This window comes from Euleptes europaea, chromosome 3 (genome assembly GCF_029931775.1).
Source record: "Euleptes europaea isolate rEulEur1 chromosome 3, rEulEur1.hap1, whole genome shotgun sequence".
NCBI classification, from domain to species: Eukaryota; Metazoa; Chordata; class Lepidosauria; order Squamata; family Sphaerodactylidae; genus Euleptes; species Euleptes europaea.
In genome coordinates this window covers 42,371,169-42,389,494 of record NC_079314.1, presented here as the reverse complement: position 1 = coordinate 42,389,494, position 18,326 = coordinate 42,371,169, and the positions used below count along the sequence as shown (strand labels likewise).

Below are 18,326 nucleotides of genomic sequence, written 5' to 3'. Positions count from 1 at the left end.
GATACATGTCCAAGTTTGATTCTGAAAGTTAGGAATACATTGGCGAATAACAAGAAACCATCTACAATTTTTAAGAGCCCATCTGTACTCTCAACCTTATTAAATGACGAGTCATTAGGCTGTAATTTAATAGAGTCCTTCTGTGTTTTGCCAAAGAAAGAGCAGATTAATGACACTGATAGGCTGGGGAATCTTAAAGTCTGAAACTGATTACTATGAATCAGACAAGGGATGGGAGATATACCCTCCTGTTTGCATATGGATGAGAAACTCTGCTATGGATCATAACTGGGAATTAAATCTTCATGTAAATCTTTGGAGGGGGCTACCTCTTGCTCTGCTAAAAAATTATCTTCCTAATTATTCTCTTGTGAGTTACCTATACCTGCTATGTTTAGAGAGCCAGTGGAAATTCACTCTGTACCTTTGACACCTACTGCTATTCTTTATACTGTTGATCCCGATGTTAACCTTAATGTTTATCTAACCATTTAGTCCTCTGCTTGACTATCTCCCCCAATAAAAATGTTGTGTTGGAACATGGCAGGTTGGTCTTCCAAGGTTACTCATGAAGACACTAGGATATGTTTATCTGTGTCTGACAATATATTCATCCAGGAATCCTGGATGATGTAGGAGATATATTTTCCTGGCTATTTAGTTTTTTCAAAGGGCTAAAGGTCCTTCGGGCCGCCCTTGAGGAGGGTGAGTGTGTCTAATTTCCACAGCACTACCCATCTATGACTCTGAAATTATAATTGTGCAGGATTTTGTTTTAGTAATCAAGTTAATGTTGGGTATTCACTCTGTAATTTTATTTACAGTTTCTATGGCACCCATAATTCCATGTGAATCAAAGCAAAATTGGTTCTTGTAAAGCAGTTGTTCCCAACCTTTTTTTGACCAGGGACCAATAGGACTTTTTTGTTCGGTTCAGGGACCCCAAGGTTCAAAATAAAAATTCCAAGAATTTCAAAATAAACTTTAATCATAACTGTTAGTAAAACATTAAACTTAGAATAATATTTGAATATATATTTTATAATAGAGAACTTTTAATTGAAAATATTAATTTATTATGGGTTTATAACTTTGTTTCGTGGACCTTAATTTAGTTCTCACTGACCCCTGGGGGTCCATGGACCCCTGGTTGGGAACCAGTGTTGTAAAGTGAAACATTTGATAACATTAAAAGTAACTTTCCAAATAGCACATGCTTTTTAGCGGGTGGTTCTAATGCGAGAATAGGACCTGATGATGACCATTTAATTCAAAAATTGTACGGTTCTAACAATGAAACATCACAGATGTTCAAGATTTGGTCTTAAGCTAGGGCTATCAGAAAGATGAAACAGGTTTTCCTACTGAATGTTGCTTATACTGGAGGAAAGTTTGAAAGGAGCTGTTTCGGTGAAATATTTGCAGGAATTCTGAAAATTTATTGTGGGGAATGATTGTGTACTGTACTGGTAGCTCTGGTCAACCTAGGAAGAAAGAGATAGGAAGCTGTTAATGAGAGCTAGTGGAATCTAGCGCCAAAAAGATTAAACTGTAGCTCTGAATAACAGAAAAACTGTGGTCTTTGTGCTCTGCTTGTGGTTTCTGGGCTTCCCAGAGACATTTGGCTGGCCACTATAGGAAAAAGGTTTCTGCTCTTAATAGACCACTTTGTGGGCTGTGGCTCAGTGGTAGAGCATCTACTTGGCATGTAAAAGGTCCCAGGTTCAATCCACAGCACCTCCAGTTAAAGGGACCAGGCAAGTAGGTGATGTGAAAGACCTCTGCCTGAGACCCTGGACAGCCACTGCTGGTCTGAGTAGACAATACTGACTTTGATAGACCAAGGGTCTGATTCAGTATAAGGCAGCTTCATGTGTTCATGTGTTCAATCTCCCTGTGGAGGGAGTTCCAAATTTTTGGTGCCATGGCCAAGAATACTCTTTCTTGGGTTGCGGCTTGTCTTGGCTTAGTTGGTAGGGGCTCCTGAAGCCAGGCCTCCAAGGATAACTGGAGTGGATGAGTAGGTAAGATAATATATGGCTTAAGATCTGACCAAAGAGCTCATACAGATAACTAGACTAGATATTTTGGAGTAATTTTCTCAACCGTATCTGAGGAAAATAATTTTAAAACACATCAGATGCAAATGTGTGTTACCTGCATGTCTGGATCTACCTCAGTTTCACACCAATTTTCAAACTAGCTGACTAGAATAATTTTTTAATGTGGTAGGGTGTGTGTGTGTGTGTGTGTGTGAGAGAGAGAGAGAGAGAGAGAGAGAGAGAGAGAGAGAGAAGAACTCTCCCTCAATAGTAGATATCATTTGAAAACTAATAGTAATGTGGAAATAAGCAGCAGCTATCTTTCCTGTACTAGTGTGCAACCCTAAAGGAAACGGATTAGGCCTAACTACTAAAAGGAATGGATTAGGAGCCTTGGCAAATGATGGGGAATTTTGAGGGCAGTGGGGAGGGTGGAGTTTGGGGAGGATGCGACATCCCTACTGGGTGACACTTTAGGAATTCCCCCATGTCTATAGTCTTTAACGTATGGAGGCCATTTCTGTCTATTTTTTCTCCCATTCCTTGAGGGTGGGATATTGAGGTATGGGTGGGGTTTACCTGCTGCAGATGGACAAATAGCAAACCTAATTACGAACCGCTGTATGTACTAATGAGCTACACATACTTTTCCTGAAAGGGGCAAATAGCAGCTCCTTGGGCCTGCTTCTGATTGGGAAATGGTGTAAGGGAAGCTCAAGCCTCCTCTATCTTGCCTGCTGCGGTTCCTGTCCAAATTGTGCCCCTGTGTGCCTAGCAATTAAGTATCAGCATGGAGTATAGGGTTGGCAGGTCTCTCTTCACAACCGGCGGGAGATTTTGGGGGCGGAGCCTGAGGAGGGCAGGGTTTGGGGAGGGGAGGGACTTCATTGCCATAGAGTCCAATTGCCAAAGACAGCCATTTTCTCCAGGTGAACTGATCTCTGTCGGCTGGATATCAGTTGTAATAGCAGGAAATCTCCTGCTACTACATGGAGGTTAGCAACCCTAATGGAGTACCCAGCACATGTCTGACTGGAGCTGGGATGGACCCATAAACAATGCAATATGTACTTGGGCCCTTAAATTCCTTTCAAGCTCACTGCCTTTCTTTGACACATATCCTCTAGGCTTCTTTAATTAAACTTTACAATGCAAGAAAGGCTGGACATGTAGGCATGTCCTAGAAGAGGGGGATTTTGCATATGCAAACGTTAGTGGATGACGGTGAGGAAATGGATACCAGAGTGCCAATGTCTTTGGCATAAATTCTTACAAGACAGACAGAGAAAGAGAAGGGCTATAAGCACATAAATTGTTAATGGGAATGAGTCTGTAAATGACACTGAAATATACTCTGTGTGGTTGATGGGTTTTGCAGGACTAATAAAAGTCATGGTTGCCCATACAGATGACTTCCTGCAAGTGGCTGTTTATGAAACTCCATGCCAGAGCCAGGTTTTTCTCAGCCACTGTTAATGAATTTAAGCAAGCAAAGGTTTGTGCAATAGCAATAGCAAAGTGGTAGGGAGGGAAGCTTCCATGACAGTGACAGAGTGAAGCTGGTAAGCACAGTTACTCTTGTCTCAGGCAAGACAGGAGGGGGAAAGCTTCACTCGTTGCTGGGGCAGGAATGGTCTGAATGGCAAATGTAGAACCAGGCTGTCTCTGTGGCTCTTTTGGAATAATGCACCTCTGCCTTTTGGATGAACAGACGGTAAATGACAGTTCTGCATATGGCTGGTTGAGTGATGGACAATGCACGCGAAATGTGTGTGATGGCCTTTTCTTGGTCTATTAAGGAGATGCGTTGCAAATCCATCTTCCTTTTTGGCTTTGGAGATTTAACAGAAAGGTAAAACCAAAGGGATCCTTCATATCCCTTTTGAATTTTTTTCCAAACCAATCTGCCAACCAGTGAAAAAGTACATCCGGACTTCATTCTCAAAGGAGGTTGTGACAGGCCTTTTATACCAACTGAGGAGACCCACACAGCCTCTTATGATTTTGGGGAACAGGGTTTGTTTTAACCTGTAAACCTTCCCCTCAGTTACAAGATACTCTTGGCTTCTCCCCCTTAGCAATATGCCATCTCAGGTTCTCAGGAGCTGAAGAAATACTTAAACAACGAATCTTGGATACAGCTCTTCAAGCTGATAGAGCTTGGGCACATCTCTGTCCCGCGGTAGGGAATCATAATCAAAACTTTGTTCCGGCGAACTATCTTTACGCTTTAGAATTCCCCAAATACCGCTGAGCTTTCACCCTAACCCATTTTAATTGCCAGCCCTCTGTACTACTAGACGGAGATACTTACGTATTCCCAATCCTCAACATCTGTGTTCCTGACAATTGAACACAGTTGAAACAGTGAAACATATGCTATTATATTGTCCATTTTATAAGGACATCCGTTCCACCAAGTTCCCAGACCAGGAAGATCTGAAAAATTCTACACATATCTCCTCTTTGCAGACTTCTCCAATGAGACCACCTCTAAAGTGACCAAATTCTGTGCTGAGACTTTGTCCCTAAGAAAGCAGATATTCCGGACTTTGTAATAACCTTTATGTATAATTAATTACAATAAGGCTATGAATGATAATCTCTGTTTATTAATTTTACATTTGTATGTAAACTGTGCTGTTAGATTGTTGCTGACTGATCTCTTCGTCATAATAAATGTTGTTGTTGTGATGATGATGATATTAAAGTAGTAAATATCAAAGTAGGCTAGCTAAAACACACACCAGCCAAAAGAGAAATGTTTTGACCTGGAAATTAAACTGTAGAAAGGGCTGAAACAACAGAAAAAAAGAAGGCCCCGACTCTTGTAACTAGAGACAACAGTTACCTAGTTCGGTGGGGTCCAAGAATTGCTCTAGGAGCACAAGTGTTAGGTGGGATTTGGGGTTTAGTGTTTCTTGGACCTTTCCTATCGTGCAGGGATGGCTTGCAGTGAGTAAACCCACCAGTTAACACTGTTACCCAGGGGAAACTCGCTTGCAGATCAGGTTATGCAGCAGCCTCTGTCTGACTGAGAAGGATCAGGCGTCACTCGGAGAAGGCGGATCATGAACTATTGGAAAGAATCCCACTATCCCTCTTAGCTCAGTAAACACAGAAACAGATTCACAGTTAAAGCACAGTTTTTTGAGCAACAGAATAGACAGAGCACTGTAGCAAACCTCCTGTCTCCCCAAGAGTCAAGAGACCAACTCCTTTCCCAAAGGCCAACTTTCCTTTCCACCTCCTGAGACAGGAAGGCGCCTGCCATGCAATAATACACACACACACACAGAATCCAGGTATACCTGTCCTGTCAGCATGCTAAGATGTCGGGGTTTCTAAGGCTGGCGGGCAGCAGCTCTCCTTATCCCAGGAGAGGGTTAATGACTTGCTGCTTTAAAGATCCTCCTTTTATGGAGTGTCCAAACCAAGGTTCCCTGTGCATATATTATATCACCCTGGTTGTGCTGAACACACGTGTACCTGCATGTTCTGCATGTAGGGTTGCCAACCTCCAGGTAATTATTAGGCATAGCTATCCTTGCCAAGCACCTGTTTTATATTTAGTATGTAGAGAAACGGAGAAGTTTGTTGCCACACTTTGGAGTATCCTTCGAGGAACCAGTGAACTAACCTAATGATGCATTGGGTAGAGAGTATACAAAAACATGAAAATTGTGAGTATGATTTTTATTAATACATGCTTTCTTGGTAATACATGACAATATGTTTGTTACATCAATTTATGTTATATCTGATATAGGATTGAATTCGGGGCTGAAGAAAAGACTGTGAAACGGCCGTCATTAGGCATAACCTCCATTTAATAGCTGGGGATCTTCTGCTATTACAACTGATCTCCAGCTGATAGAGATCAGATCACCTGGAGAAAATGGCCGCTTTAGCAATTGGACTCTATGACATTGAAGTCCCTCCCCTCCCCAAACCCCGCCCTCCTCAGGCTCCGCCCCAAAAACCTCCTCCCGGTGGCCAAGAGGGAACTGGCATCCCTATCTGCATGTTCACTGCATGTTGCCGGTGTTTTGGGAGGATGGAACAGGGCAGACCCTTCTGGGGTCGTTTCTGGATTTTAGGCATTGTATGTTTCTTGGGGGGGGGGGCTCCAGAGGAATCAACTCTTCTGTAACAACAAGTGGCCCTCAAGAGCTATAAGCCAGTTTCCTGGCTATCTCTTGCTGGCACAATAAGATACACTCCTTTCTGGAGAGTAGGGTTGCCAGGTCCCTCTTCACCACTGGCAGGAGGCTTTTGAGGCAGAGCCTGAGGAGGGCAGGGTTTGGGAAGGGGAGGGACTTCAATGCCATAGAGTCCAATTGCCAAAGCAGCCATTTTCTCCAGGGGAACTGATCTCTATCAGCTGGAGATCAGTTGTAATAGCAGGAGATCTCCAGCTAGTACCTGGAGGTTGGCAACCCTACTGGAGAGGCAAGCTGTCTCTGCGCTTTGAGGAAAGACAGAAAGGCCTAGAGGATTCTTAACACGGCTGTGCTCTGGTTCAGAAGTTCAGCCACACTCTTGTTTCTTTCATTAAAAGACCAAAAGGGATTGCAAGTGTGAAATTAAGACAGCAAACATGGAATTCCCTGTGGTACCCTCTGTAGCTGCAAACTGCCCATTTAATTCAGTGCACTGAACTACATCCATTCATTTAAAGTTGCCAGCGTTGCTTAAATAGAGAAGCAGCATTTGATGCGTCTGTCAGTATGGCCTAATGGACAGTGACCGTATGAGAAATACAATCTCCCCACCACCAGCCGAGACCACAGTGCTTTTAGTACTGTATTAAATGTATTTTAATGTTTGTAAAATATATGCACGAAAGAACAATTATGTCTCCACCTATGCTCATATTTATTTATTTAAAAGCATCTCTGTGCCACATTTCCTCCAACACGGGGTCCAAGACGTCATAAAATAAGACATTAAAGTGGTACGTTAACATCCATTAAAACTCCAAGATAAAACTGAAAAGGGGTTAGCAGTCAATCACAGAACAGCATAGAAGCCGAGCTGGTTCCACACAGCGACAGTTCTCTGTGTAGATCTCATTGCTGTGGCATCTGCACCCTGTCCTTGACTCTCCCCTCCCCCCCCCTCCCACGGGCATCATTTCTCCCTCTCACCATCAGGGGCTTTTAAAAGCTTTTTAAATAATGGTAATTGCTATATTGCTACAGCTCTTTGAGATGCTCTATTTATTTTTTATGTAAAATATTTTTAGACCTTCTTTCAGTACAATCAAAACCATTAAAAAGGAGAGCCAGCGTGGTGTAGTGGTTAAGACCAGTGGTTTGGAGCGGTGGACTCCACATGAGTGGCAGACTCCAATCTTGTGAAACGGGTTGGTTTCCCCACTCCTCCACATGAAGCCATCTGGGTGACCTTGGGCTAGTCACAGCTCTTCTTCTTCTTCTTTCTTTTAAAAATAAATAAGAAGAATGTGCAGTCAAGTCCAACCCACTCATGGTGACTCCCATCCTTGGGGTGTTCCAGGCAAGAGAAGCACAGCTGATTTGCCACTGCCTTCCTCTGTGTAGCAACCCCGATCTTCCTTGGTGGTCTTCCTTCTGAGGAGGTTTGCAGCAGTTCCCAGAGTTTGCCGGTGCGTTTTAGTGGCTGGGTTGACTGCCCGGCCCCGGCAGCAGCAGCAGAGTCACCTTTCCGCCCCCCAGGACCCCGCGTCCTCTCTCTCTCCCCTTTTCCATTGCCTCCACCCACCGCCGGTTTCCCCTCACCCCTACCCGTGGGATGGCAGAGTGATAGTAGCTCCTTCCACCAGTCTCCACCGCCTCCACACGCCACCAGCTTCCCCTCACCTTCACCTGGAGGACAACGAGGTAGAGGAACACAGAGTGGCGGCAGTGGCTCCTACCCGCGCTCCTTCTTGCCATACATTAAATTTTTCAAATGCGCAATCAACAAAAGTGCGACTTCACAGGGACAAAACAAGGAGAACTGAGCAGTGCGTTAACGTCCTAGAGAGAGAATCATCACAACCTAATCCATGTACAGTTTTTAAAAGTATCCTGGAAAATCCTGTTCCATGCAGGCAGATTGTCTAGAAGGGGTGTCTGCCCAACAGTGCTTGGCTTTTCCATAAATGTTGTTAATCGTTAAGGAGCCACTGGGCTATTGTTTTATTTCGCTACAACAGACTGAGCCGGCTACCCCTTTGCAATCTTTGTGAAGGAAGGCAGTTGTTGGAGAGAGAGAAATATTCTTTTCTTTTCTTTTTGCACAGAATTTTTCCAATCTCTGTTTTCGTTTCCATGGCCAGAGCTGTAACTCTAAACCAAGATTTTGGAGAAGAATCTTTGCGAATCAGACATGCTGAAGCCATTTATTCCCCCCCCCTTCCGTCTCACATGCCCATACTGACTCCGTTTGCAGGGCACACATGGAGCTAATTAGGAACAAAGGCTGATTGTTTTAATATTTGGAATTTCCCACATCAAGCTGCTGCTTTTTTCTTCTAATGCCTTTTAATGTGTGCGCCTGATGTTGGCCAGACCAGCCTTTGCCCCTTGTCTTTGTTTTAAATGGTATATTTGTGTCTTACAGTATTTTGGGGCGGGTGTTAGTGTTCCAACTGGCTTTTGGATCTTGACTTTAAAATATATATATCTTTCCCATTTTATATTCTGCTAAGTAGATGGCAGGGATAGCCATCCACCGCCTATGTCCTTGAAAGACACTCGGTTTTTCCAGACAGTTTATTTGGTTACACAACTGACCACCGCACCAAGGGTCATCCCTGGAACAGGCCTGCACAAATTGTGACCCACCCACCTGAAGGCAACCCACTAGCCACATTCTGAGCCGGTCAGTTGTTTGGTGATCTTACCCCTCCTTTTCTTCCTGCAGCGCCAGACAGGCTGCAAAGCAGGAAATGCTCAAAGCCCCTGGCAAGCCCCATCCTGAGCTGCATCAGCTTGTTGGGACACTAATTGTGCAGGCTGCCTTCTCATAAGTTTGGCGCCACCCAGCAGCAAGGCCTTTCAATGCGTACGGCGCACGTGTGGGCAGCCGTAGCCAGGACACTGCAGACAACAGCCCACAAGCAATTTAATCTCTTACTGTTTTCTCCCCTTCCCCTCTTCTGAATGAAACTGGTGCAGGCTCTTGACAACATGCTGGGGGCAGGTATCGTTGGTTTTGGTCCTGGATCTGGCCTGAGAGTTGCCAGAGAAACACCTCCCCTTGGGATGGGGGAAGTGTTCCTCCTGCTGTTCGCATAGTTGCTTGACTGATTTGAGTTTCTGTTGTCTGACACATGAGACAGTGGGAAGAAATCTGTAAGTTCTGCCCCATGCTTTTTTTCTGTGTGGTCCAGTATGACTGATAGACTAATGATGTTTCCTCCCCTGAGTAGGCTCAGTTATGTGCAGCAGAATCTGAAAAAAAGCAGGCAGGCTTGCCTTTAAATGTCATGAACAAATTGTCGCTTGTGCATGACAAGAGTAAGCCAGGAAGTCCTCAGATGGATACAGGGCCGGTTCAAGCAATTGCAAAACCCCAAGCAAGGGACACCGATCACCTCCTGGGATAGGGTTCCCAATTGCCCGGATGTGGCAGGCAATTGCCCGCCGACCAGTGGAAGCGAGCTCCCAGGAATACTCCAGCCTCCCTTTCCAAGCTGCGTGCAAGACCGGTCCCGATCTGGCTTGCAGCTTGGAGAAGGAGGCGAGTGCCTTCCTCCTAGCCCTGCTGTGCATGCACTCTGACTTCACAGAGTGTGCACACATCAGGGCTAGGAAACTGGAAGTAGCATTGGGAGCGTGCATCAATCCCTCCACCCAGCCCCACCCATAAGAAGCTCCCACCTAAGGTAAGTGGGGACCTGGCAACCCTACCCTGGGAAGTGGTTGCTGTTGTCAGGTCCAGGCCAAAGCCCTGCAGCATTGCCATGGCAGTTTGGCTTGGGATTTGGCTAGCAGCAAGCCCTGGCCCTAGAGGAAATGTCAGTCATTTCTTCTGCCACTGATGCCTCCAACACCCCTCAATGTGCCAACCCAAGTGGTCACTTGTAAGGTTGCTAAACTCCGGTGGGTCCTAAATATCTCCTAGAACAACAATTCATCTCCACATTACAGAAACCAGATCCCCTGGAGGAAATGACTGTTGTGGAGGGTGAACTGTTTGGCATTAGACCCAGATTAGGTCCCTCCTCTCCTCTCCCCTCCCTAAACCCCACCCTTCCCAGGCTTCACCCCCAAATTTCCAGGAATTTCTCAGCCCAGCCTTGGCAAATGTAGGTCACTGGGTGGCTTGAACACATGAACACATGAAGCTGCCTTATACTGAATCAGACCCTTGGTCCATCAATGTCAGTATTGTCTACTCAGACCAGCAGCGTCTCTCCAGGGTCTCAGGCAGAAGTCTTACACATCACTTACTTGCCTCGTCCCTTTAACTGGAGATGCCAGGGATTGAACCTGAGACCTGCATGCTGAGCAGATGCTCTACCACTGAGCCACGGCTTGGCTGGAGATCCAGCCCTGTGCTGCCTCTCTTCCCCTGACATTCCATGCTGATATTGAATACGTCCTATAAATCTCAGTTACTTGCATGTCTGAATCCAGGAAGTCTTCCGTCTCTGAGCACTGGAGAGGAAGGAGGGGGAAGGGCATGCTTGAATACAAGAATTTACTGGCTCATTCTCCTCATAAACAAATCCAGGTTGCTTTGTGATCTTTTAAGACAGCCACAGAATACATTTGGTTTGTGCTAACTGGCACCTCTTTGGGTTGGGGTTGTTCCTGCCATTGTGGAAAGAAATGCACCACGTCTCTGGCTAGATTTAAAGCCGGCGATGTCTGCTCTACTATAAATGTTTAATTCTGTGGTTTATCATACAATTGAAATTCTACAAAGACAGTCAAACATTATTTCAGGAGATCTAGTAAGCCGTGAATTGGAATGAATGCCACCGTAACAATAAGGGATAGTGGCGGTTTGTAAAAGCAGACTTATATGTTTCCTTGGGGATTGCGAAGAGCTGAGTAATAGACACAAAATGGAGTTTTTGAAAAAAGCAAGAAACCCAGCATGCCTCGAGCCAGCATAAGCTCTGCATCAAAGCAAATCCAGCTCAAAAAGAGCCTCTGCTAGAAGGACGGCCAAAAAAGTCCAGCAAAAGATCCCATTGCGGAAGATTTTGCAGGCACTTTGCAGTTAGTGTCTTTATACAGGAGCTCCTTTGTAATTGCATTTTTCCTGGTGAAAAGGTAATTTTAAGTTGGGATGCATTGGGTTCCTTGCATGGTGCCCATTCTTGTTTCCCTGTGGGTGCAAAGGTTACACGGGGAAGGTATGTAGAATAGATTCTCAGCAGGGTTCCAGGGGCTGCTTTTGAGCTTGTTCAAGAGTGAGCAGCAAGAACATGAAGAGCTTCTATTGTGATCATTGCGTATGCCTCAAATAATAAAAAATGTTGTTCCTGAGGAATACCTGGGGTCCCCCAGCCCAACTCACAGTCACACGTTTGTTGGGGGAACTCCTCACCTGTAGAAAGTGTTCCATTGCTTGGTGCAGCTAAGAGCACTATGGGGTTCTGCTTTCACTCCCACACCATTTTCCCTTGTGGAAACAGCTGCCCCTTCCTCAGCGTCTGCATGTTTTCCATTCACATGGCCCAGGACATGTGGAGCCTGAGGAAAGGGCAAACTTGTTCCCCCACAACATGGCCATTTCCACTAGGGAAACAGTGTGGGAGTGAAGGTAGATGCCCCTTCTCCCCCCCCCAACAGTGCTCCAAGCCCCACCAAGTGACGGAGCAGTTTCTAAAGGTGAGTCCCCCTGGTGAATGTGTGACTGTGAGTTGAGTTAGGGGACCCCTAACCCAACCTGTGTCACATGTCTCATGTATAGCTAGGCCCCAAGCCACCCAAATGGCTTACAGTGAGGGGGGGGCGCACATGCACCACAAGTGCTCATTTTGTTCCCATTCCTTAGCAACAGAGGAGGGAACTGGCTGCCCCTCCTGGGTCCACACTGCCACCATCCAGGTCCAAGCCAGGCCCTCGCACCCTTTCCCCAGGGGCTTAGCTTGGATCCAGCCAGCAGTGGTGTGGGCCCAGAAGGGGAAGTGGCTAGGGTTGCCAGGTCGCTCCTTTGTTCCGGCGGGAGGCTGTTCTCAGATAGCACACGCGCGTGTGCCGACGCATGCGCCCCACTTCCGGTTTAGAACCGGAAGTGCCGCCTTTCAAAGGGCCTTTACCTCTTCGTTTGAGTGGTAAAGCGGCCCTTTACCACTCAAATGAAGAGATATAAGGCCCCTCGAGAGGCGGAACATCCTGTTCTAAACTGGAAGTGACGCACGCGGTATGCATGCATGCACGTTTGCCCGCCTCAGGTGGTCGGTGGGCAGAGGGGTAAATTCCCGGGGATTTGCCCGCCACCAGCGGGCACCTGGCAACCCTAGCAGTGGCTCAGTGGCAAAACATCCATTTGGCATGCAAAAAGTCCCAGGTTCAATCCTAATATCTCCAGTTAAAAGAACCGAATGGTTGGTGATGTAAAAGACCTTTATCGGAGACTCTGGAGAGCCAATGCCAGTCTGAGTATTTATTCAGAGGGACAAGTGGACTTTGGGCCAACAAAACACATGGAGCAGGCCCTGACAAGCTAGAATGTCCATTTCTAATCAGTACCTCTAGTTACATATAATGCGTACAGTGATGCTGTGCGCATTGCAATTTGATCATAGCATTTTACTGCTGTGCCTTGATCAGCCCGAAGACTCCTTTTGTTTCCATCCTGGCTGCTGGCGGGCTATTATGCTCTCTCGTGTCTAAAGGGAGCAAACTCTGCACATAGGATTTACCAGTAATCTCCCCACCAGATGGTGACACACCAGATATTGTTTTAGAGGCAAACATGTGATTGACCATACAGCAAACCAGAGGGGGGTCTTCAGTCACATGATGACATGTATACAGAAAGCCTGATAGAGCTTTGATTAGACAACTGACCCGATTACCATCTATAGTTACGAGAAGCAAGGTTGACATTTTGGGAACAATTGCCCCAGAAACGGAATGCTTTCACCTCTTTGGCAAGGCAAGCTTTCTGTGCCGGGAGAAACATAAAGCAGAGTGAAAGCTATTCTGCTTCCAGCAGGCTGGAAGAGGCTGGATTTTCCCCCCTTTGCTTCAAACAAGCCACATCTTGACTCATGGTCTAAAGTTTAAAGAAACACACACACACCACTGCGCTATTTGATATTTGCAAACGGGAAACTTCTGAAGTCATTCCAGAGGAAACTGCTCTGGGCAAATCATTCATTCATTCTGTGTGTGTCTGCCTCTCTCTCACACACACATACGCACGCACGTGTCGGTGTGCGCACATACACACACAGTGCGCACATACACGCACTATGGTAGTGCAGGCAACCATGACTCCAACTAGGAGCCGAAAACTTCTCTTCAAAATCCCGTACGGATCTCTGAGAAGGCACAGCGCAGAAAGGGTAAGTGGCAATTTTTTAAAATACTCATCAACAAATGCTTTCAGGTAATGGGGGTGCTCCCCTTGTGCGCACAGTGGTGCGTCAGCCTACAGGTTTTGCTGTAACAACAGTGCAGCAAGCTGGATCTATTTGACAAGGTCCTGCTGATTGGCAAGCGCTGTGTGGCAAGGCTTCATTGCACCCGATCCCACTTCTGAGCTGCGGGCCAGGGGACCGCTTTGCTGGACCGTTGCAGTTTTTATGAGAAACGGAGAGCCTCGATACCCTGGTTGTGGCTAAATTCAAATATCTACTGGTGAAGATTAGCTAAACATGTAACCAGCGTTAGTGCCGGGTGTCTATGCTTTATTACAGTAACAGCCACTAATGGAATTTCCTTTACAGTACCAAGAAAGCAATATTAGAGGGAACTTTATAACAACAGAGAGTGGGTAGTCAATGCTAGAACTCATCTGTGGGATTGTTTAATTCGTGTTCTTAGCAGTTCTGTCTGATTTGAAATATAAGGTGAAGCGTAAGATTAGTTAGTGCCAGAAACAAAGGGGAGGGGGTGAGATTTGAAAAGTTGCATGTTGGATAGCAAGCATTTAGCTCAAAGTTTTAGTGCCTGGTTGTGTTTCCTGTTAGTTTTCCAGCCATTGTGTACTGCAGCCTCATATATCCAGAGGGCACTCAAAATGATTGCAAAAATTGAGTCTTGTGGCTCCCCAAAGGATAAAAAACTGATTATGACACAAATTGTGATGGGTTCATGCCATAATCCACTGTCTAGTCTTTAAGGTGCCACTGGACTTCTCCCCCCCCTCAACTATGGACTAACAAGTCCTCTGAAATTCATAATGTTTGGAAAAACAGAAGAGCTTTTCGCATTGCCCTGAGGGCCAAACTGGCTCAGCACACGGCATCCTTGTGCATTTATTCATGTCCTCATGCTTTCGCATGGGTGGGAGAAGCTGCACCCAGTCCCGTTCTGGTCCTCACTGTGCTGTGCTTAGTTGTTTGAAGGAAGCTGATGTTCTCCCAGCCCAGCTCTGAGAGCAAAGGCGAGCTAGGCTTCAAGAAAACAAATGCTTCAAATGCTTGAATGTTGTAAAGTAAGGCAGGGGAAGTAGCTGAGGCTTTGTTTCACGAACATGCACCTGGGCCCTCATCTCCAACTTTGCATGGGAATGGCATAAATGTGCATAAAACAAATACCCATGGATGTTCCCATCATGTCTAGCTTGGCTCTGAGATGAGGCCACATGGAGGGGTTGGGGGACGATGGTAATGTGAACATCTGGAAATGTTCCATTCTTACATCAGGCTGTTGTTACATGAGGGCAAAAAGATGATAAAAAGTTGGGGTGCGTCCTGGACAACAGTGAAGGAGCTCCAAATGCTTGGGTATCATTATCGATGGCAAGGAAGGAAGACTGGCTTTATGATGTTACCTGATACAGTGTGGAATGTGGAAAACTAGAAAGTGAAGGTTGCATTACTCTGACTTAGCACAGATGCAAAGATGCTGAAGCTCCTTTGTGCACAGCGGTGGTGCCATTAGACCTTTTGGCCTCCACCATTGTCTAGTAACTGTGAAGAAGAGCTGGAGGGGATTTGCTGGCAGATGGATAAGGGCAGCATTGAGGGGGCAGGTTGGCCAGTGCAGATGCCACCACGGCACTCCAGCACAGGCACAAACTGAGGATACCATTGGTTCTTGCTAGTCTCTAAGGTCAACTACATAATAGGCATACCATTATTGATGCCTGTGTTGTCTAGCCCCCTCTTCCAACCAATGGCAACCTCTAGTATATAAGTAAGCCCTCCTTTACCTCAGTTGATGTTAGGTGGCACAGAAGCAGGACCATTTATCCCCCCTCCCGCATAAACATAATGCCACTGTTTACATACCTGGACGTTTCCTTATAGTATAGCCAAAGAAAAGGAAAATATACACAAAAAAGGAACACTGTAATACATGTAAGAACTAAAGTCATCAATAATAGAAGAGTACTACACTGTAGTGTACAGAGCTTATTGTTGTGTTAATAAAATGTTCATATTATAATTTTTAGAAAAAGTTGTGCTATCTAATTAGGAATTACTGAAAAGAATGCTGTTTCTCATAAAGAACGTTTTGGGATCTTTTCCACAATTTGAATCTCAGGATCTGCTTGTTAATTTGAAGGATACTGATGAGGACAAGTACTCTGAAATGTAGCCAGTGACTTAATTTTATTGCTTTGTTTTATGAAAGTGCTTTGCTGCATATGCAAATAGTTTTAAGGATTTTATTTTTATGGGTTACTTCACTGTAACATCTGACAGCAATAAACCCTGGATACTGAAGTATACTTAGTTCTTTTTGAGAATTGTTGACCCTGATTGTAGGGTTTGTTTCACCAATGACTGTGTTGTGGGGTGTAGGAGACGACACCATGCCCTCCTCTTTCTCAGCCCCCCACAGGGTCAAGCCCAGCATCCACCAGGCCCAGGGAGGTGACTGAAGCACTTTTCTAAAGAGAAGAATCATAGAATAGAATAATAGAATCATAGAGTTAGAAGAGACCTCCAGGGTAATCTACTCCACACTGCAGGAAATTCACAACTACCTCCCCCCCACACACCCAGTGACCCCTACTCCATGCCCAGAGGATGGCCAAGATGCCCTCCCTGTCATGAGCTGCCTAAGAACTTAGAATCAGCATTGAAGAGTTGGTTTTTGTATGCTGACTTTCTCTACCACTTAAGGAAGAATCAAACCGGCTTACAATCACCTTCCCTGCCCACAACAGACACCGTGTGGGGCTGAGAGAATGTGACCAGCCCAAGGTCACCCAGCTGGCTTCATATGTAGGAGTGGGGAAACAAATCCAGTTCGGCAGAATAGTGTCCGCCGCTCATGTGGAGGAGAGGGGAATCAAACCCAGTTCTCCAGAGCAGAGTCCACTGAACCAAACCACCACTCTTAACCACTACACCAGCCAGCTGACCAAAGAGCCAACAACTGCCAGCTGGCCAAAGGCAGCTGGCCCTTTAAGAGTCAGGCACTTACTGACAGCTGGCCCTTTAACAGCTGTCTGTCTGACAATCAGCTGTTGGGAAGCTCCACCTTGGGAGGGGGAAGGGGAGTAATGAGGCAGAAATTGCTCAGGAGGTGCTATTGGTTGCTCACAGGCTCGGCCACACCTCAATAAGGCTTCTGAGCAGAGGGAGGCCACTGGGCATGTCCCCAGGCCTAGCTAGGGCTTTCAAAAGACATGAGGGAGGAGGCCAGGGGAGACAGACCAGCATCCCTGCTCAGAAGGGAGTAGAACTAGGGGAGACAAGGTGGATCAGATTGGTACCCCCACCCTCTCTCTGTGAGTCCGAGAGAATGTACTTCAGCTAAATTAGGTCCTGGTGTATGACAGCTGGGGCTGGGATTCGTACGGACACATTTAACACTTTTCCAAAAACATCCAGCATGGTGTAGTGGTTAACAGCGGCGGACTCTAATCTGGAAACCGGGTTTAATTCCCCCTCTACTCCACATGAAGCCTGCTGGGTGACCTTGAGCCAGTCACAGTTTTCTGGTCTCTGGGTCTGAACTCTCTGGGTCCCACCTGCCTCAGAAGGCGCCAGTTGTAGGGAGAGGAAGGAATTGTGATTGTAAGCCACTTTGAGACTCCTTAAGGTAGAGAAAAACAGGGTATAAAAACCAACTCTTCTTCATCATCCCAATGTGTCACAGTGGTTGGGGCCCACCTGATTCTGAAGCTTCACATTTGAGTGCGTTTAAGAAATAGTTGAAGGAAGGAAGAGGCTGGATATCATCATAAAAATCTAGTGAGCAACTTCAGAGCTTGGGCTAACAGTATTGTGAACAGTGCAATACCCACCTAGAAGATTTAGGACTTGGGATCAGAGTGCCCTGGCAGGATCCAGAGGCCTCGGGGTTTTTCCTCTGTGCCAACAACTGCTGAGCGTGTTATGTTATTCAGTTAGAGCAGCTGAATACATTCATGCATAATCATGACTTGAGGGGAGATTTTGGTGTCATAAAGCTTGCTTGTGCGGGGCTTCCAAGGACTGTAACCCTGAACGTCACCCTGCATCTTTTGCAACATTTACGACAGGCCAAATTCAACAGAGTTCATTCCCCGTATGGAGTAAAAAGCCTCACCCATTGCATTCCTTTTTGGCATCCAGCTGTTAAAGGCAACACAACTCTGCCAGGAAATAGAAGTGTCGACCCTCCTTTACATATCGGCTTTAAATTACTACCTCTCCAAACTATGAAGGCTGAAAATGCAAATAAAAATCAGCTTTGTTATTGTAATGACTTTTGAGTTTTATTGATGGAATAATTTAAGAAGGGTTTACAATTGCAAATTAAGGTGGAGAAGCAGCAGCAGTCTTTTCCCAGCTGAATCAAGAAAACGTTTGACTGACTGTTCATTAATACCTTTCCTACTGAGCACGATGCATTGTGGAGTGGCTGTTAAACAGATAAGGAGTATACAAAGGATGGAAAGATCAGCCTACATTAGCATCCCAAACATATGTGTGGATTCAGAAGAGATGATCAACACCAGAGCCTGAACTGTCCCTGCTTGACCCTCCATATGGGCATCACTAATTGGTGGATTATTTACAACCTCCATAATGAAGGGGGAGAGGAGGAGAAAGGGAGCTGACCTGGGAAGGTACCTTGAAAGGTTCCTGAAGGCCAAGTATTACTTCCCTGCCTGCTTCTGCAGGACATTTTTTTCCTCCACTTCGGCTTCCAAAGTAGCTCGCTTTTTTGGGAGCATCCACAT

The 18,326-nt window shown here is 45.8% G+C and overlaps 1 protein-coding gene across 4 annotated transcripts in view; it reads left to right on the top strand.

Annotated features, from left to right (window-relative positions):
- Nucleotides 1-18,326, top strand: part of FRMD4A (FERM domain containing 4A) — a 341,204-nt gene that overhangs the window by 77,612 nt on the left and 245,266 nt on the right. For 3 of the 4 annotated variants that reach the window (XM_056847045.1, XM_056847041.1, XM_056847042.1), the window contains exon 1: nt 13,450-13,542. The exons of the other annotated variant lie outside the window; for it this stretch is intronic. In XM_056847045.1, coding sequence (XP_056703023.1) covers nt 13,450-13,542 — 93 coding nt within the window. Of the gene's footprint in view, nt 1-13,449; nt 13,543-18,326 lie in introns of those variants that run through there. 4 annotated transcript variants of the gene reach the window in all.